General features: G+C 41.3%; 1 protein-coding gene across 1 annotated transcript in view; it reads left to right on the plus strand.

Moving 5' to 3' along the window:
- Positions 1-19,091, plus strand: part of LOC134457388 (immunoglobulin-like and fibronectin type III domain-containing protein 1) — a 59,494-nt gene extending 40,403 nt beyond the window's left edge. The window contains exons 21-28 of the mRNA XM_063209388.1: positions 41-226; positions 788-916; positions 1,310-1,618; positions 6,095-6,180; positions 8,064-8,256; positions 15,902-16,198; positions 16,740-17,066; positions 18,273-19,091. Of these exons, the coding sequence (XP_063065458.1) occupies positions 41-226; positions 788-916; positions 1,310-1,618; positions 6,095-6,180; positions 8,064-8,256; positions 15,902-16,198; positions 16,740-17,066; positions 18,273-18,277 (1,532 nt within the window). The 3' untranslated portion in view covers positions 18,278-19,091. The remainder of the gene's footprint in view (positions 1-40; positions 227-787; positions 917-1,309; positions 1,619-6,094; positions 6,181-8,063; positions 8,257-15,901; positions 16,199-16,739; positions 17,067-18,272) is intronic.
- The last annotated feature ends 448 nt before the right edge of the window (positions 19,092-19,539 follow it).

A 19,539-nucleotide genomic window follows, 5' to 3' on the forward strand; every position in this document is an offset into this window, starting at 1 on the left:
CCCTTGCACAACCCTCCCCTTCCTTTTTATTTTGTCACAGCATTCCCTTCACAACCAGCTGCACCAAAGGTGGTGAGTGCCTTCAACGACTGCATCAACCTGACCTGGACCGCCCCGTCTGACACGGGCGGCGCAGGCTCTCGCATAGTGGGCTACAACCTGGAGAAGCGGAAGAAGGGCAGTAACCTCTGGAGCCAGGTCAACCCCGCAGGGGAGCCCATACAAGGTTTGCTTCATTCACGGAAAAACATGAGTCACAGGGATTTATGAGGACCAAGCATCTCCCGAAGACTTGCTTAACCCATTTTAGCCTGATGCTGCGTATATGTTGTTTGACCTTTGGTGCCTGGAGCGACATATACACTGCATTGAGGCTCTTGACATTTGAGCTTTTTTTATTAAAAATGTGGGTATGTTAAAGCTGAATGAAAACATTCTAATGTAAGATGAGGGTCCTAGCTTTTAAATGCGACTATTTCATTTTTTATGTACTTCAGAGGCTGAGATATTTAGGTTTTGATAGGCAGATTAATGGGCACCTTTTACCCAAAAAGGGCTTAGGCATAAAGCAGGCATTTTTTACAGGTGCCTTAAACTAAAATGTGTTAATCCATGCTACCAACAGCTTTATTTTCATCTGCCTTTGATTATTAGCTTGTAAGGTTCTTTATCTACAGTCTCTACTTGATAATACTATCCATGATATTGTTCTTCTTTCTCTTTCTCTAGCACATTGAATCGAAACTGTGTATGATAATGTGATATAAAAATGCTATTGCTATTGTAGGAAAGAAGTATGCTGTGAAAGATGTCGTTGCTGGAGTGGAATATGAGTTTCGAGTGATAGCCATCAACCTCTCTGGCCCATCGGAACCCAGTCATGCATCGCCATTTGTGATCGCACGAGACCCCAAGAGTAAGGCACACAGAGTACTGACCTATTTATTGATTATTAATTATCCTGTATTTGAGACCAAGTACAGTGTCTTTCTTAGTTAGAAAGATGCGTAGTAAGTGTACTACACTTAGTTTTTTTGTATTTAGTATTTATTTTTGTATTTTTTGTATTTAGTTTCTTGAATAGCTAGTCAGTCTTATTCATTCATTTATTTAGTAAAGTAAGTTAGTTACTTAAAATATTTAGTTGGTGCGTAACTTAAGGCATTAGCTATTAGTTACTATCCCAACTACTCCTCATTGCAGAGCCCTAAGGCACAGTTTGGTTGATGTAAGTACATTTTCATTAGTTAGTTTAATATGTAGCCTAGGTGTAATTGCTATCACAGCTTTTCTTGTACTAACATTCTAGAGCCCCCGGGCAAAGTGCTTGACCTGAAGCTAACCGAGACCACTTACAACACCGTGTCCCTGAGCTGGTCAAAGCCCGAGGAGAGGAAAGGCATTCAGGACGAGCCGAAGGGCTACTTTGTGGAGGTCAGGCCGGCGGAGAGCTTGGAGTGGCTGAGAAGCAACACCACCCCCGTCATCCTCACCTCGTACATGGTCAAAGGCCTGAAGAGCATGGCCATGTACTGGGTGAGGGTTATCGCAACCAACGAGGGTGGAGACAGTGAGCCGGCCGATCTGGAGAACTACATCATGGCCATGCCTCCTCCTGGTAGGCAAAGCTATTCAGCTAATGCATGGGTTTACTGTTTGTAAACAATCCCCGGCTGGGCGAACCTGGCTGCATACTGTTCAACCCCTGATTGTTGGAAACTGCTGTCACTCAAAAAAATGTGCTCATGTGGTTGGCTGCTTAGCATCTTGCCCCTCCTCACATTGCCAATGTATGTAAATGTAAAACCTATATATAAGTTACTACATAGTGTTGGCATCTGTCCTAGTTTTCCTTGACTGTCCTGGATTTTAATGGTGTCTGAAATGGTCTCGAATAATGCTATTTCCCTGGACACTGAATTAACGGGGGCCATTGCTTACGCAAGGGACACATACAGGCGAAACGAGCGAAGCGTAAAGAGGCGAAATTCAGTGTTCCATTCTGGCAGCTCAACCGTCATCAGGTTGTCGCGGCGAATCAAATGGATTGAAAAAGTTATGTTGTTGATTTGATTGGCCGCCACAGGCGAAATTCCCTCCTCATTTGCATGATATTAAATTTGGTTGAATAATTTCGCTCCTATTCGCATGCATTCGCCTCCCTCTTAGGAATCAAGAGTGTAGTATGAATTGTCAGAAAAACAGCTCCCATAGGATTTTTGTGCTAAAATTCACATTTTCATTTCCAGTGTTATTGATGATGCTGAGTCCATTTATGGCAGTTTCATTTTGATCAGAAGTTGCTATCCGACAGTTGTAAAGGGTATTTTGTCCACCTACAATCCTGCTGTATCAATCTCATTGGATCTGTGCACATAATATAAAAAATAAATATTTCAATTCTATTAGGGTTAGTACTGTGAGAAAATTATGGGTTTCAAATTGTATGATCCCTCTATGCCCTCTATTTAACCCTTTTAAGCAACCATTTTTAACATCCACCTTAATATTCCAAGCTAGCATTTTTTAAGTTAAAAAAGAAAATGTACTGTAATGGTAATCCATACAAAATAGCATGAACATGAATAGTAGACAGCCCGCTTGAACATAAACTCCTGCACTGCTGCTTCGCTTTTTTCTCCTAAGCAGGTGCACTTTGGCTCAAGGAAATAAGTCACTTCAAGATATGATCAAACTTAACTCCAGTTGCAGTCATAGCATCAACAATTAGAACTCTTACTGGTTCAGCTCGTGCATTGTCATTCATTTGAAGGGACACCAGCATTTCACCAGTAGCTCTTAGTCTCTCCTGAATGAAAATTTCAAACTGTTTCTGACCTTTCTCTGACTTTTCAAGTGCAAATGGATAGGCAGTGCAGTAGAGCTCAATAGAATTATGCATCTTCACAGCTTTTGCCCTTGATCTGATGGCAACATCTCCCGTAAGCTGGTCGCGTTCACTTCGCACAGACTTGCTGGATTGAAGGAAACTGTCCAAATACTACCTCACAATATGAGCAAGATGTAGTGTTGTGGTGACAAGACAAGGGCAGCGGCATCCTGACTCTGTCCTACTTTCCCACCATGACTCTCGAGTTCCTTTATTTTCCTTCATGCTCTATTTTCTGATCTGTGAACAAACGAGTGAAGGGAACTTCTGATTTTGGGGGCAACAAAATCCTCTTACCTAAGAGCATTCCATGTAATAGGTTCATATTGTTCCAGAGCATTCATTTGCGCAAGATGGACTGCCATGAGGTGAGCATAATTCAGGAGATCATATCCAAAGAACTGCTTGATAAGGTTCCCCAACGCAGTCAGATAACCTTCCCAGTCCACTGGACGACAAGCACTATGCAGAGGACTCTCCACTTGCTCTTGTACGTGTTGTACAAGACATTGATCAAACTCTATAGTGGCTTCTCCTGCTTGAAGAGTATGGATCACTTTCAATTGAGCATGTGTCAATGCCACTTCCATGAATTGTTTTGCCAAGAGCATGCCGTGCAGCAAACATACCTACAGTATGTGCAAAACACCTGCTCTCAGAATCCTGTTGCCCACTGACTGCAAAATCTCAAGAGCACGTTTGTAAAGGTCAAGATCAAAGGTGATGACAGTTCTCCTCTCAGGACCTACTACAAAAGCAGAGATTCCCTGTGTCAACAGCAGAATAGTATATGGGTTGCATAATCTATATGCTAGGTCTTGAAAAGTAGAGCAATGATCTCTGAATTTGTTATGCTATGACTCGGATTGCTGGTATATCAGCACATATTTAGTGGCAGCCCAAGTAGGGATGACTTCAAGTTGACTGAAGTTTTACCAACTTCTTGGGAGGTTTGGGTGTTTGTTCATTTACGGACAGAATGAGGTCACCATGGTCAGTTTCCTCTTCTTTGCTTAGCTGATGCTGCTCCTTCTCATTTGTGTGCCTTTCTCACTTTATGTGCTGTTGGTCGCATCACTTGCTAAGTAATTGGCAAGTGCCCATGTATGAGGGAAGGCTTTGGAAACAATGTTGTCCACATGTCTTTGTTTGAAAGTTGTAAATCGAACTGGCCTGGTCCTGATGATTGCTTGCTACAAGTTATTGACATCAAATCTGAGATGTGGGGACAGGAGTTTCTCAGGGATAACAATGAGTTGGTTTCCAGCAACTAAATCTTCCTCTCTTTGATGCATTACAACCACTGTGCAATGAAAGGTGTTCTGTCTAGTGGGGGTGTTTTCTAGGTGTCTAAGGTTGTAAATGGCAAACCAAACATTTAATCTTTTTTTAACAAAATCGGGTAAACAAAGCTCGCCCGCCCCCTTGCAGAACACTTTTTTCTATTAGTTTTTTTAATCCAATTATTCTTTGCTAATCACTACCAATATAAACGTTAGAATAATTCACTTTAGTTACAGTGTATCATGTAAGTGAGTACACTCCTCAGATTTTTGCAGATTTGTGAGCATATCTTTTCATAGGAGAGCATTAAAGAAATTTCACTTTGACACAATAATTAACAACATATATAACCGCTTACATTTTTTGTTCACTCAGAAAAAATCAAAATACAGCCATTAACATTTGAACATTGCCCACAACAGTGAGTCCACCCCAGATTAAAATCCGGTTGGCTCGAATCGAAGGGATTAAAGAGATGTCATCGGTGTGTGTTTCAACCTTTCTTTACATTGAACTTTAACATTTTGAGTCTGCACCTGGCTTAACCCATTTTGTCCTGGAGTGACATATATGCTGCATTCAGGTTCTTGAGATTTGAGCTGTTGTATTAAAATGTGGGTATGTCAGAGCTGGATGAACACATTCTAATGCAAAATGAGGGTCTTAGCTTTTAAATACAATTCATCTCATGTGCTTTATGTGCTTCGGAGGCTGAGATATTTAGGTTTTAGAAATAGGCTGATGGCACCTTTTCCCAAAAAGGTTTTAGGCTAAAATGGCTTAAATAGATTGGGGTGAGATTTGAATGCAATACTATGGAGAGTATCATGACCTGCTTCAGTAGTCACATTGCAAATTGATATGCATGTTTCTTTTAGGTGTAATTCAGATTTACAATATTAACAGTATCCATTCATCCCCAAACCATGTCAGTCCCACTACCATGCTTGACTATCGAGAGGATAAACTTTTTTGTAAAACTCGCTTGTTTACCACCACACATGCTTGACACCATCTAAAGCACATCTTGGTCTCAAGAGAGATGAACAGACCAAGGATATGAATCACTGGAACCATGTCGTGTGGTCTGAAGAGTCCTCTGGAGTTTAAGAAATGGAGAACATTTATTTTTTGTTATAGCAACTTCTGATCATAATGAAACTGTCATAAATTGACTCAGCACCATCAATAACCCTGAAATTGACACCAAGATTGTGAAAATGTGATCATTATTAGTAGATAGCATACATTATATGAAGAGCTCTTTTCCAAAACGCTATATACACCATTTTTGACTTTTTGCATTTTAATATTGGAATTGACTGTTAAGAAGTGCTATCATCTATGTGTGAATTTTTGCCATTCAAATGTTTTGAGAACGTACTTTTTAAACCTCTATAAAATTAATTTTGCAATTCAATTCAATGGAATGCCCAATACAAAAATGTCAATTTCCCAACATTCTATGAAATGGATATATCTCATTTTGGAAAAGAGCTCTTCATATGGATTTGATAGCTATACTGGCCAGGGTAAGAAAGCGCCTACAGAGGAGGGGTATAAAGGGGTCCGAAAATGCGAAACCCGTAATTTTTCAGAAGTAGGACCCCAAACAAAGCAAATGAAACAAATCCTACGGAATGACATTTCATACTACACTAGAATGCCGAAGTTTGCTTCGCTTGACCAAATTTGCGTCTATGTGTCCCTACTGTTACAAGCAACAAATTTGTTCCACCATGCTTGCAAGTGCTTGCACAGTACTTCAGTACCTCTATTTGCTTCCTGTGTTCATCTGCATTTCTGTTGCCTGTTTATGTCCTTTTATGTCCAGTGACTCATTGTCTTAGGTTTAATGTAATGCATTGATTTGCATCAGTGTTGAGTAATAAGTGCGTGCCATCATGTTCTGTCTTGCAGTTAGGCCAAAGTTCACGACTCGCAACATGCAGAGTTTCATGGTGGTGCGTGCAGGGAATACCTTGAGGATCAATTTAGCCTTTGAAGTAAGTGTTGGTAAAAATCACATCATTGTTGCCCTCAGAAGCACACAACCATCTCAAAACGTATATTATGAAAGTATGATATGAATCGCACTACTGACTGTCTAAAATGCTAAAGTTGTGTCTTTTTTTACTTGACTGTGGTAAGTAGGGTTGCCAACTGTCAATGAAAAAAATACGGGACACTTCATTGTGGCGGGGATCTGGGGGTCCTCTCCCAAAAAATGTAGCAATTTTTAGATGTAATTTCCAGCATTTTAACGTCCCGTGTTCCGTTTCAGTTCAATACGGAACCCGTACTTTTGTCTCTAAATACAGGATGATTCCGTATTTCAAGGGACGGTTGGCAACCCTAGTGGTAAGTCTTTCTTCAAATCCAAAATGAGAGACATTTAGAGTGCAACATAATGTTGGTATTAAATAAGTACAGTTATACTAATTAAGAAAGTCAGTAGATTTCAGTTATACTATTCAGCAGATGCTAAATACACTATTGACCTGTTCAGACTCGACGTCCTCATGAATGCGTGTGCATCGTTGACTCAAACACACCATAGATGTTTTAAGGGTATTACGAGAGACTCCACCCTTTTGGGTGGTACTGCACTCTAGGGCTGCTAACAGCGGAGTGCAGACTCCTTTCAGAAAGAATGGGCTGCACTAGTCTCTCGACAGCGGCCACTAGGTGAACTGCAGGCATGGGTAAATAAGGGAGTGGGGAGGCTGTATATAAAACTGACGAAACACAAACAGACAGTGCAGACACTAAAGAGAGGAAAACTGCTGTTCTGAAGCGTGTACGTTGATAAAAATAGAGATTCCAAAAAGTACAATTGTTATGCTATTTTGAGAGGGAAGAGGCTGTTCCAGAAGCATAGGAAATGTTTGTTGTTACAAGACATTAAACTACTGACTGGACTGATGACATCGTCAGGAATGCCCGTGTCTGTCGTGCCCACTGCATATCTGAAGTTAGCGTGACCATCCGTTATCTTATTTCGGAGAAAACACCTGTCGAGTTTCTGTACAAGTGAACGGTGCATGGTCGATTCTGGGCTAACGATGCGCATGCAGCCAAATTACGTCATATCTGCTTACAAACTCTAAAGGGGTCAATATCAGGTTCCCAAACTGGGGGTCAGTACCCCTAGGCGATCTGGGAGGTACTGCCTGGGATTCACAGAGAGAAGGGACTGAGTGCACGAAACCTTGCTTTCATATGATATAATCATTCCATGAATTGGTTTGTAACAGTATTCAGATGTATGGTTAATATTATTACCAGTAAATTTCAAATGATTACAATTCAGCAATAGGCCTACGGAACAGAAAATGTTAGAAGTTTGAAAAACGGGGTCTCAAAATATTCTTAGGACCAAAATGGGGTCGCAGCAGAATAAGTTTGGGAACAACTTTGGGAATCACAGATGTGAGCTCACCTCACCTCCTGTGTGGTTAAAAATCCAAAATTAGACACAGTTACAGAGAAATATAATGAAGTGTGGTTATTCTTGTCAGTGATGGATTATGACTCCATGGGCCCCTAGGTCAGACAACAAGAAAGCAGACCCCCATCCTATACCTACCACCACACACCATGGGTGTTGCCAGTTTACAACAAGATTCAGGGTTGAGGTTGGGGGTTATGTCCCCAAAAACATTTGAAAAGACAATTGTTAGAAGTGTGGTTCACCCAATATGAAAAAGGAAATAAAGAGCTTAGGGCTTGAGGGCCCTCTTAACTCTTGGACCCGTGCAGTAGGCCTAATCCATCCTTGATTCTTATCCACAAATTGTTCAGCAGAGCAGTAGGTCTACTCAATATGCTATGAGACCATGTCGCCATGACGTACTGTAAGCTCACCTCCTGTGCGGTTGCCATGCAGGCGTCCCCGTGGCCGGATGTGGAGTGGGAGAAGGATGGCATGCACGTGAGCAAGAGGGCCACCATCAGCAACTCGGACACCGGCTCCCAAATCCTCATCCCCTCCTCAGAGCGCAGCGACACCGGCATCTACACAATAGTAGTGAAGAACATGGTGGGCCAGGAGACATTCAGCATTGAAGTCAGAGTCACAGGTATTGTATGCATGCATGCACACATGTTTTTCCATTTTGTATTTGTCACATACAGTGTGCTCTGGTGATTATGTTTTTGAGATTTCGGGGTGCTGTGGTGCAGTATGCTAAGCCCCTCACATGCTATATGTTCGAGTTCAGACTGGATCATGTCTCAACCCCAGGGATCTCTCTCTCCCGTTCTCATCCTGTCATACTCTCGACCCTCCTATCAGCAATAAAGACACAAAAAGTCCCTAAATATGTACTACATGTATTATTAATTACCTATTATGTTGAACACATTCTTTTCCATTGTATTTGTCACATAATGTTTTTTGACATTTCATCGCAGTGTTCGTTTCTTAATTCTTAAGATGTTTCAAATACTTTTTCATCTCTCTTGGAAAAGTCAAACATGAAATTACGTGTAGTTACGTGTAACATGTAATTAAGTACAGTAAATATACAGTATACCTGATTATTGTCACCTAATTACGCTGCTACCCAATGGACACTGTAGGCCCAGTTGCCTATAGTCAAGTCAAGTGCTTCTATTTGTCACATACCCAAATACATACCCTTTCTGTCATGAAAGGGAGCCTATCTGCTTTCAATACTGTATAAGCAAAAACATGCTGCCTTTAAAGGCATCACTGTTAAGCATGATTTTGAAGAAAGCTAAATGGAAGTTTGTTGGTTTGCCCTATAAGCCTACCAACCATTTTGATAATAATAGGACCATACAGTTGTAACCTACAATTCCATCAACTACAGAGAGGCCACAACAAAGATTATAATTTACAAGTATAGTGTCAGGAAAATGTCCATTAAGAAGCTGGGTGTAATGGGGATGAGTGTGGACGGTGGCAATAAAACCCACAAACAGAATAGTGACAGAAACTCCTGTAAGAAAAAAAGGATATACTGCATGTTTCACTCTGGTTTATGTGTTAATCATATTTTATTTACAAAATTCGTGCAAGCATGGGAAACCCACTCCACATTCACTACGGCTAATCTGAAAAAGTATGAACTATGAAGTTGATCTTTCAAACAGGATTGGAGACCTTTTGTACCTCCTGTACCATGTTTACATTTGCTTAAAATCAATACACCCTGCATCATTAAAAACATCCGCATCTTCATGTCACTATCCACTTTGATTCACTCTAAAGTCGTACCTGCATTGTAGCCCTACTTACTGTCAGGGCAGGCCCGAGGCATAAGCGAACTATGCAGTGGCTTAGGGCCCCCAAGCCACCAGGGGCCCCTGTGAGCAGCGAAGTTCCATATTGCATATTCAATAGGCCCCCCACAATTTACTACTCACTGTATGTTCTACATACTGAATACATTTGTACTTCTCTGTAAGTTGCTTTGGATAAATAAGTCTGCTCTCTTTAGGGATCCATAGTTTGGCCTATAGGATTATGAAGTATCTAATGCTGCAGCCTGATCTCCAAAAATTCTGTGCTCCTGGACACGGATGTTAAGGACACGAAATCCGTGTCCAGGAGCACGGATTTTGCCAAAATTCCGTGCTCCTGGACACGGAATTATTTTCCGTGCTCCTGGACACGGAATTGTTTTCCGTGATGGGCACACGGAAGTGCTTTCTATAGGCTATTACCACAGCACTGTGTAACTCTATCATTAGAAAATACACACCAAATGCTAATCCTAAACAAAATAATGCTATAGCAATTTAAGTTGTGCCCTGACCAAAACATTCCCTAACCTTAACCTGTCATTAAAGACATATTTATTGAGAAATACCTTTTCCAGTTGGTTGCTAGGCTATCAAATTCATATAATGAATGAAAGAAAACTAGCTGTGCCCAGACCAAAACAATCCCTAACCCTAACCTGTCAGTAGGAAATGTTTTTTTTTAGAAAAAATATTTGAAATTAGAAAAATCCTGAGAAAACACAAGGCTGTGGAAACATAGAGCTATGGGAGTAGCCTATAGAGAGAGCACTTCTCTGTGTCCATCACGGAAAACAATTCCGTGTCCAGGAGCACAGAAAACAATTCCGTGTACAGGAGCACAGAATTTTGGCAAAATCCGTGCTCCTGGACACAGATTTTGTGCCCTTAACATCCGTGTCCAGGAGCACGGAATTTTTGGAGATCATGTTGAATGCTGAGTAGGTGGGGGCCTCTGATGATATTTTGCTTAGGGCCCCATAAATGCTTGGGCCGGCCCTGCTTACTGTATATCTAGCTGTTATCTCCTTTATTTACCTTTCTTTGATAGTTTAAAACCAATGTGTGTGTTTGATAGCTCTCTGTCCAAGGACCATAAATGCAAAATTAGCTTTTTAGCTAACTCTGGTACTGGAACTGCCCTATACATACCTGTGTGAACCTGGCCCCCATCAAATAATCCAATAAACTAAATTAAACTTAAGATCCAAACTCTTACATTGGCATTCCAGGTTATACTGAAGCAACTTTAATCATATTTCCTTTGGATAATTTTAAAGTGACAAAGAAACAGCAGCATTTGGTAATAGTAAACGTGCCCACAATACACTAATGGGAGTGTAGTTAGGTGAAAGACATGACGCCACTTTTTTGTGACTCACTACATACTTAAATACATTGTCTTTTTTAAATCAAGCACATTTTTTATATAGCTTAATCAATTTTGATAGAATAATGATAGTATAAAGGTAAAAAATGGAGTAACGGTAAAAACATAAATTACAAATTTCACCTGTACCTATTCAAAACAGGTTAAATTCTAGACACAACACATTATAAACTACTTTGGCATAATTCTACATTTGTCTTGTTTAACAGTGACTAAAATAATCTGAATATAATCTTCACAGTTTTTGTCAGTAATTTGGGGAATTTACTGTGTCACTTGTATTTCCTGAATTATCAAGTTGCATAACGACAGGGGGTGTTCACTCACGGAACTAGCTACTAGCCACAACTGGCTCACCCTAATCCTACCTAAGTGCAAAATGAATGGGTGTCAATGGAGTTTTCTACCATTATCATTTTTGTGATTTTTTATAATTTTTTGTCCTGAAATATTAATATTAAGTTCGAAGCTAGAAATAATAAGACCCCATTTGAGTAGCGTTTCGATTATTTTGCGTCACTAGATTATTATATACTGGGTCACAAAGCTCAATTTTTATGGGGCCAAACCCATAAACATTAGCGGGATGCTAGCGAGTACAGGTTGAAATCTTCTAACCTGCTGTAAAACTACACACGTGAACGATTTGTCAATACAGCCTATTGTTAAACAACAGTCATAGTACTTACCAGGAATGTTTTGTTGATAATATTTGTGACTGGATTTGTGACTTTGGTTGACCAAGCTCTGTTTGTGTGAGGAAGTCATTCATGCAGACAGTGGCTGTCAATATGTTGTATTTACAAAATGTCTAATATGCATAGTCTTCAAACAAAAGGAGTTTGAGGACGTCACTTAATTAAACGTCTTGCTAGCTAACTTGAAAGCTGGGAGTGTGAAGACCAATTTAGGTTAGTGTGTTAGCTCCGCAGGGAGCACCAGGGTAGACAATAGACTGAGGAGGAAGCGGTGGAGATAATGGTTTTAAATGGGTTGGGGATAGAGATGTTTCACAGGAAGAATAGACCCAGTCTAATCCATTCAGGACCAATTAGAAGGGGGCAAAAGCCAAAGGCCTTTACTGAGTGGCAAGAAAGAGATCTGAATGTATGGTTAAGTCACGAAGACCACAGGTCTCATTGGAACACTTCCAATATCCTCTGTTCACCCCTGAGGATGTAGACATTTCACATGAATTTATATAAGTAAGAGGGATTTTCCCCCTTTTTACTTAGAAGTCTTCACTTGACATGAATTTATACAGTTTAGAAATTAAATATTACGCTTGTAGAAGAATCACACAATCTCAGAAATTTACCAGTTAAAATGACTTTAGTAGTTTTTACCAGTTAGCAATGTTTTCATAAACCTGCATTTTACATGAAACAAGAAGAGAAAGCTGTATTAATATGTAGGCTACTATTCTGTCTTTGAGCACCACAGTCAGTAGAGTTGTCACAACATGGCAAGAAGCAGTCAGTACCCGAGTTTAAAAGTTAGGCTCTATGCAAATAAGGAGGGCCATCAAAGAGGGCCTTAAAGCCAGTAGTTCCCATACTTTTTCTGCTGGTACCCCTTTTGAACTAAGAATAGCCCCCACCCCCTTTTTTACAGGAAAACATAATGCATTAATTAACCATACAATTTGATACCGTTACACACCAATTAATGGAAAGGTTATGTCATACAAATGCATGTATTCAATTGGTTTTATACAGTGTGCTCTCTCTACAACACTGCTAGGGCCTCTGTCCCTCTTTGACACCAAAACCAATTGAATACATGCATTCATATAACAGGAAGAAGGGGAGACACGGGGGCGAGAATTGAAGTGGCAACTACCAGTAGGACCTCCATTACATTGTATTACATTGAACTGACACTTTTATTCAAAGCGACTTAAAGGGACACTGTGCAGGAAATGGTCTAAAAGGGTACTGCAACTATGCTGCTCATTGAAACTGGGCTGCCAATTGCCAATTGATCTTTCAATTAAGTCAAGTCAAGTCAAGTCAAGTCAAGTTTTTATTGTCAATTTCTTTAATTGCACTGGTCATACAAAGAATTTGAAATTGCGTTTCTTGCTCTCCCATGCAGACATAGACTAATCTAGGTAAGGACATAGACAGTATAGACATAGACAGTACTCATACATGGACATAGACAGTATGGACGTAGACATTGCTCATACAGACATTTAAAGTGCAAGACTGGACAACAGAAGACTTGTAGAGAACATACATTAAGAGGAGGTATTTTGTTGTTCTTTTTCTAAAAGTCCTTTATAGCGTTCTGACATAGTAATAGTAGCATTTGAAGAAATAAATAATTTAAAAAAAAAAAAAAAAAAAAAAGGTTTTTATTAAATACACCAGCAGCAGTATGTGTGTGTGTTTGTATGTGTTTTGTGTGCGTGTGTGTGTGTGTGTGTGTGTGTGTGTGTGTGTGTGTGCGTGTGTGTGTGTGTGTTTCGTGCAGGTAGAAAGTGCGGTGTGCGTCTGTGTGTGTGTACCTGTGTATGTGTGTGTGTGTGTGTGTGTGTGTGTGTGTATGTGTGTGAGTATGAGTTGTGTGTCAGTGTGTGTATGTTTGGGTTTAGTGCAGAAAGTGCAGTGTGCTTGTGTGTGTGTGTGTGTGTGTGTGTGTGTGTGTGTGTGTGTGTGTGTGTGTGTGTGTGTGTGTGTGTGTGTGTGTGTGTGTGTGTGTGTGTGTGTGTGTGTGTGTGTGTGTGTGTGTGTGTGTGTGTGTGTGTGTGTATGTTTTGAGTTAGTGCAGGTTGAAAGTTCAGTCAAAGTTAAAGTTAAAGTTAAAGTTAAAGTTTTCTAAGTAATAAACAAATATTTTCTAGTATGGTCCAAGTAGAGTCATTTTTGCAGCTAGGCGGACCATGGAGAAGATCCCCCTTTTCATGTATGAAAAGTGCAATTTTCCCAGTCATAATGAATACTTAGAATTTGATGCTGGTGGTAAGTATTCATGAAAAAGGTAACATTAGTGAATGGGCAGCATGAATTCTGGAAATAAACAACTAAAAATCTCACACAGTGTCCCTTTAAGTTATTTACAGGGTGTTGGTGACATTCCCTGGAACAATGTGGTGGTGCCTCGTTCAAGGGCACTTCAGCCATGCATTGAGGATAGATTGGGTAATAGTGGGGATTGAATCTACAATCTTGTGATCTACAGGATTGAATTTGCAACCCTGTGATCAACTCCCTAACCATTACATCACAGCTGCTCCAATGTGTTAGGGTACCAATGTGCCGCACCAGCTACACCCACACTAGGAACTCTCCATGTGTAGGCCATGTGTAACACACCAAACCACCTAAGTATACACCAGTCATATTTTGGGAAGCCCTTCTCCATCATTATAAAAGACTTGAGCCATAAACAAAGCCATTAAACTGTCAAGTCAAAAGAAATAAATTATTTACTCAAAACGGCTGTATGTATGACACTGCTCCATAGACTATATACTGTACTTAAATACCACTGTGATCTGACCACAGTCACACGTATGCTCTCTCTCTCTCTCTCTCCCCCCACATTTCCCCCCCAAATAATACATTGCAAATGCATGCAGTGAAGCTGTGCTTCTTAAATACCAATGTTCCATTGTGATACAAGTGAGTGCACAACCACACACAGACTCCAAAGCTCACATTCCGTCCAAAAATACATTGTATGTAGTGCAATACACTGTGTTCTTAAAGGTAGAGCATGTAGAATTGTGTCCAGGGTACCCAGTGCAGGTATGCTGCCCATTCCCAAATGTTATCTTTTCATGAATATGCCTGCTTGCTAAGTTCCTGATTTGCGAATACACTTTGGCTAGACCGAGGGAATTGGCTACAGTTACTATGGCTAAAATCTATGTACAGTCCAACCTCAATATCCAATTGCCTACAATTCTCAAGATTAGTGAGTAACGTGTAACTGGTATCATTTTGATGAGGACTCCTTCACTTGTGTTATTAACCATGGTGTGAAAGCCTGGCCATTGTGTTCACGCGGCCACTCAGGGTGACTGCTTACCTCAGCCTACCTACGGTACGGAACTCTAGTATGTAAATGCGTACCAAACCAGTACCGTCACCCCCCGCCAACTTTCATGAATATTTATGAAGCCAGAACAGTTTACAGAACTCTAGTGTAAAAAACACTTTTGTAATTCATGTTTGATCTGGATCCTCGATGCCCTGGAGCACTTGTCTGGGAGGAGTGAGCTCAGCTCTGGTTTAAAATGAGTGGTGACCAATTGCTGATAGTTTACGTTCATGACGCACAGTATGTTATGCGCCCGCGAAGGGCGTTTGCCTATTATAGGCAAATAATATAATATGCCTATAATAGACCGACCTGGAGGACAACTAAACCCTCCACCAGAGAAGTGTATTCAGACCATTCATGAAGTAATTCTAAATGAATGGTCTGGCTAGCTAAAGATGCCCATTACTGGAAATTCAAGAGACACAGACAAGACTTATTTTCTTCTTCAGTGTGAGCACTGAAGAATGAAGGTACACATCAAAACATGTTTGTGCGATGAAAAAACAATATACTGTATGCAAAGTTGAGTATTTGGGCCCACACCCTCACAACTGAAGCCTGCTCCAAGCTGCTAAATAGAATAGACAAAGACAACAGCCAGCTTTATATGTAAATGTGTCGATTTTCCAGTCATAATGAATACTTAGAAGATTGATGGTGGTGGAAAATGTCAAGAAAAAGGCAGCATTTGTGATTGGGAAGCATACATTTGGGAAATAAATTTAAGAAATGACCTGCTATACTTTTAAATATGACTGTACATAGTTATCACGAGCCGAAACTGGATGGCCCCCATCAGCTGGAGGAGAGCCTTCCAATCCCACAAATTAAGTGTAAAAATCACACACACAATCAAATAATTAATATCAATAAATATGCCTGTAACTTAAACAAATTAACCCAAGCCTCCGGGTCCCGTTGAGTTGGAGAAGAATGTCCCAGGCACAGTGACACACACATGCAAGCACTAAAATAATATAAAGTAATATTAAATACACCTCTGACTGTTACAGATGAGCCAAAGCCACCGGGTCCCATTGAGCTGGAGGAGAACGTCCCCGGCACGGTGACGGTGAACTGGGAGCCGTCGATTGACGAGAAGCGTGATGACCGGCTGCACTACTGCGTCTCGCAGCGTGACTCCACCAAGCGCACCTGGCACATGGTGGCCGACCGCCTCTTCAATCGCAAGTTCACCGCCTGCAACATCATGCAGGGCCGAGAGTACCACTTCCGCGTCTACGCCAAGAATGACATGGGCATGTCCGCCCCCTCCGAGTCGCCCACCTGGGGCACCACCCGGCAGAAAGGTACAGATGGGCATATGGGGCATAATAGGTTACAATAAGCAGAGAGGTATGGCTGGGCATGGGGCACCATTAGACAGAGAGGTGTGGATGTCCTACTGCTGAGTAGAGAATTATGAGAATTATCGCCCACCTGGGGCACCACCCGGTAGAAAGGTACGGATGCCCTACTATACTGCTGAGCAGAGAGGTATGGCTGGGCATGGGGCAGCACTGAGTAGACAGCATGGGAAAGCACTAGGCAGAGATGTATGGCTTGGTATTGTGCAGCACAACCCTGTGTCATGCCATTTCGTAGTATGGTCACAAAAATGATCTATAATATTCGTGATACCGCAGCACTAGGCAGAGAGGATCATTGAAGTTGAAGTTGAGTTGAAGCTGTAACAGCTGCAAAACATGGACCGATATCATTTAAGTTAAGTAGTGAGTCAAGGCAGATGAGCAAATAATTTTGGGAAGATAGTGTATCTCTAGGTATGCTGTGCATCAATCCAATGTTAAAACGCATACATTTACCTCAATCGGTCTTCCCTTCCAACAGAGAAGTTTGTGGTGGCCATGCCGGACTACAGGAAGTGTGACTTCCAGTGTGCGCCGTCCTTCACGGCGCCCCTGAAGGTGCGCGTGGCCCCCAAGGGTTACGAGTGCTACATGACCTGCGCGGTCAAGGGCAACCCGTTTCCCCGCATCACCTGGTACCACAACAACGTGAGCCTCAACACCAACACCAACTACCTGATCACCAACACCTGTGGCGTCTGCTCCATCCTCATCCTGCGTGTGGCCCCGAGGGACATCGGCGAGTACATGGTGACTGCCGAGAATGGACTGGGACGTGCCGAGACCGCCACCAGTCTCACCGTCAGAGGTTAGAGAAAACACAAGAACATTTTAGAACAGGATCCATATGGTCACCAAGCCCACCGTCAGCGGGTACAGGAAACACAAGAACATTTTAGAACAGGATCCATATGGTCACCAAGCCCACCGTCAGCGGGTACAGGAAACACAAGAACATTCTAGAGCAGGGCCACCAAACCTACTGTCAGAGGGTAGAGGGCCTTGAGGAACACAATAACCATCTAGAACAGAGCTGAGACCGCCACTAAGCACACCGTCAGATGTTAGAAAGCGTATGGTAGGAGGTCTCGGCGTGACCCAAGGCGGTCTCGGTGTGGTGACAAAGGGGACCACAACCAAACTTACAGTCAGATGTTAGAACGCGTATGTGAAAACCTCTTAAAACAGGGCTGAGACTGCCACCAAGCTCACCATTATGCTTTTTCTGCTGGGACACCTACTTTTGAGACCCCCCCCAACTTCCTATTTTCCTAATGCAAAACATATTTTTGGCCGACTTAAATGTATATCACAGTAAAGGTAAATAGATGTACAATCCACTGAAGTGAACAGTGTCACTAGCAATGCATGGAAAGGTTATAAAAGCATATTCAAGGTGTTATACAAACAGTCCCTTCTGTCATCGGCCCCCTTGTGGTACCTCCGTGACCCCCTTTGGGATCCTTACCCCCAGTTTGGGGAACACTGGTGTAATGGATGCTAACTAGCCGAGTCTGGCGGTGGAGTGTTTGTAGACCTCCATCCCAAAGCGTCATACAAGTATGCTAGCGCTGAGCTACTGATTTGGACCTTTAGCTCAGTGGTATCGCATCGTGGTGCTTCACATGCTGAACTGGAGCATACACTGCAAAGTTGTGAGTTCTAGCCCCAAGTCGCGGACTGTGCGGGATGTAAGCTTAGTAAACTTACTGTAGCAACCCCAAGTTTCTTCTGGAAGTAAACAGAATGGGTGGGGGTATTTGTCAACACGTCAGAACAATGGTCTGTGATTGTGTTATCAACATGTTTGCGCATCCTCTTAAGGGAATGTTTGCTCACCTTCATATGTTACACAATGTGATTGTTGTTGAAGAAAGCCTAAGTGATTTAGTTAAGTTAATTTACTTATATAATGATTTGGCAACGTTTATTCAGGAAATACTGCTTTCATTTCTGTTCTATTTAATTTGAAATTACAGGGCTGACGTATGTTGTTTTCTCATTTATATTTCAGATTGAGATGTAGAAGACTCCAAGAAGATCACCACCCCTTTGTTATGTGACTGCTCTGTCCATCACTTTAACATTTGGATAGGGAGAATGCAGGGGCGAGGGACCTTTTTCAATCAATGGGTCTCTTCAAAATGTTAAAGTCCTTCAGGGGCCGTACTATGAACAAAAACCCCCGGATGTTCCCTTTAGGGCTATATATTGAAGGTGGCCTTTACAACAGGCACCACTTTCACTAGGTCCCCTGAAAATACATACTTAATTGTATTGCAAATGTAGTTTCTAAGATTACTTTACAAAACATGTCATATTTCATGTGAAACTGCATAACATTAAAATTATCTTGGGGGCCAGATAATATGGCCTCATGACCCGTAAACAGCCCACGGGCCATAGGTTTCCCACCCATGGGATAATGCAACTATGGACATGAGTATTGGATATAGAGAGCACATGTACATATCATGATTTAATTGACTGTTGTGTGTTTTTCATACATCTCAGATAGTAATTTTGTGTGGTTCATATAATGACTTTAAATGTAATGTTTGCAATCACAAAGAAACATCACTGTCTTTTCTGCATGAGCGAAGTGGAAGCTGTGAATCTTCATTATTACTGCTATGCTATCAAGTGTTTCAAGCAAAACAAAACTTTTATTGTCTAAATGGTGTGTTATATTATGCAAACAAAGTGCTTTACTCTGTATGAACGGATCAGTTGTCAAACAGTTATTACTAACATTGTCTCAGAAAAGACAATTCATAATCAAATACAATTTGATACATATTCATAATCAAATACAATTCAATGGAACACAAAACAGTGCTGTTCTTCTGGCTCCATGTATGTATGTATGTAGCCTATGTATGTATGATGGTGACCTTTTGGGAAGAAAATAAGAGTGTCTGGCTTACTGGTGTGGAAGCAACATTCTATCTTAAGAGCAGGCAGTCAAGTTGTTGTTTCCAAGAACACCATGGTAAGTGTCATCGCCATCTTCATGGCTGGAGCTTGCCTTTCCTCCATGTCAACAACAAATCTGTGGTTCCTGTAAAACAAAAGTTGACAATTGACCCTAATTCTTTCACAAATCTTCTGTTTTGCCCCACATCTCATTTTCATGTTGGCACTGGGTATGGATGTAGGCCATTGGTTTAATTGAGGTGACCATTTCATTTCCATTTCCCTGTGAAAGGAACAAAATGATGTTGGTGTGCATACAGCAGTCTGGCTACACACATAAGTTGTGGTTCCAAACTTCTCCAACT

Source organism: Engraulis encrasicolus, chromosome 10 (genome assembly GCF_034702125.1).
Source record: "Engraulis encrasicolus isolate BLACKSEA-1 chromosome 10, IST_EnEncr_1.0, whole genome shotgun sequence".
In the NCBI taxonomy this organism is placed as follows: domain Eukaryota; kingdom Metazoa; phylum Chordata; class Actinopteri; order Clupeiformes; family Engraulidae; genus Engraulis; species Engraulis encrasicolus.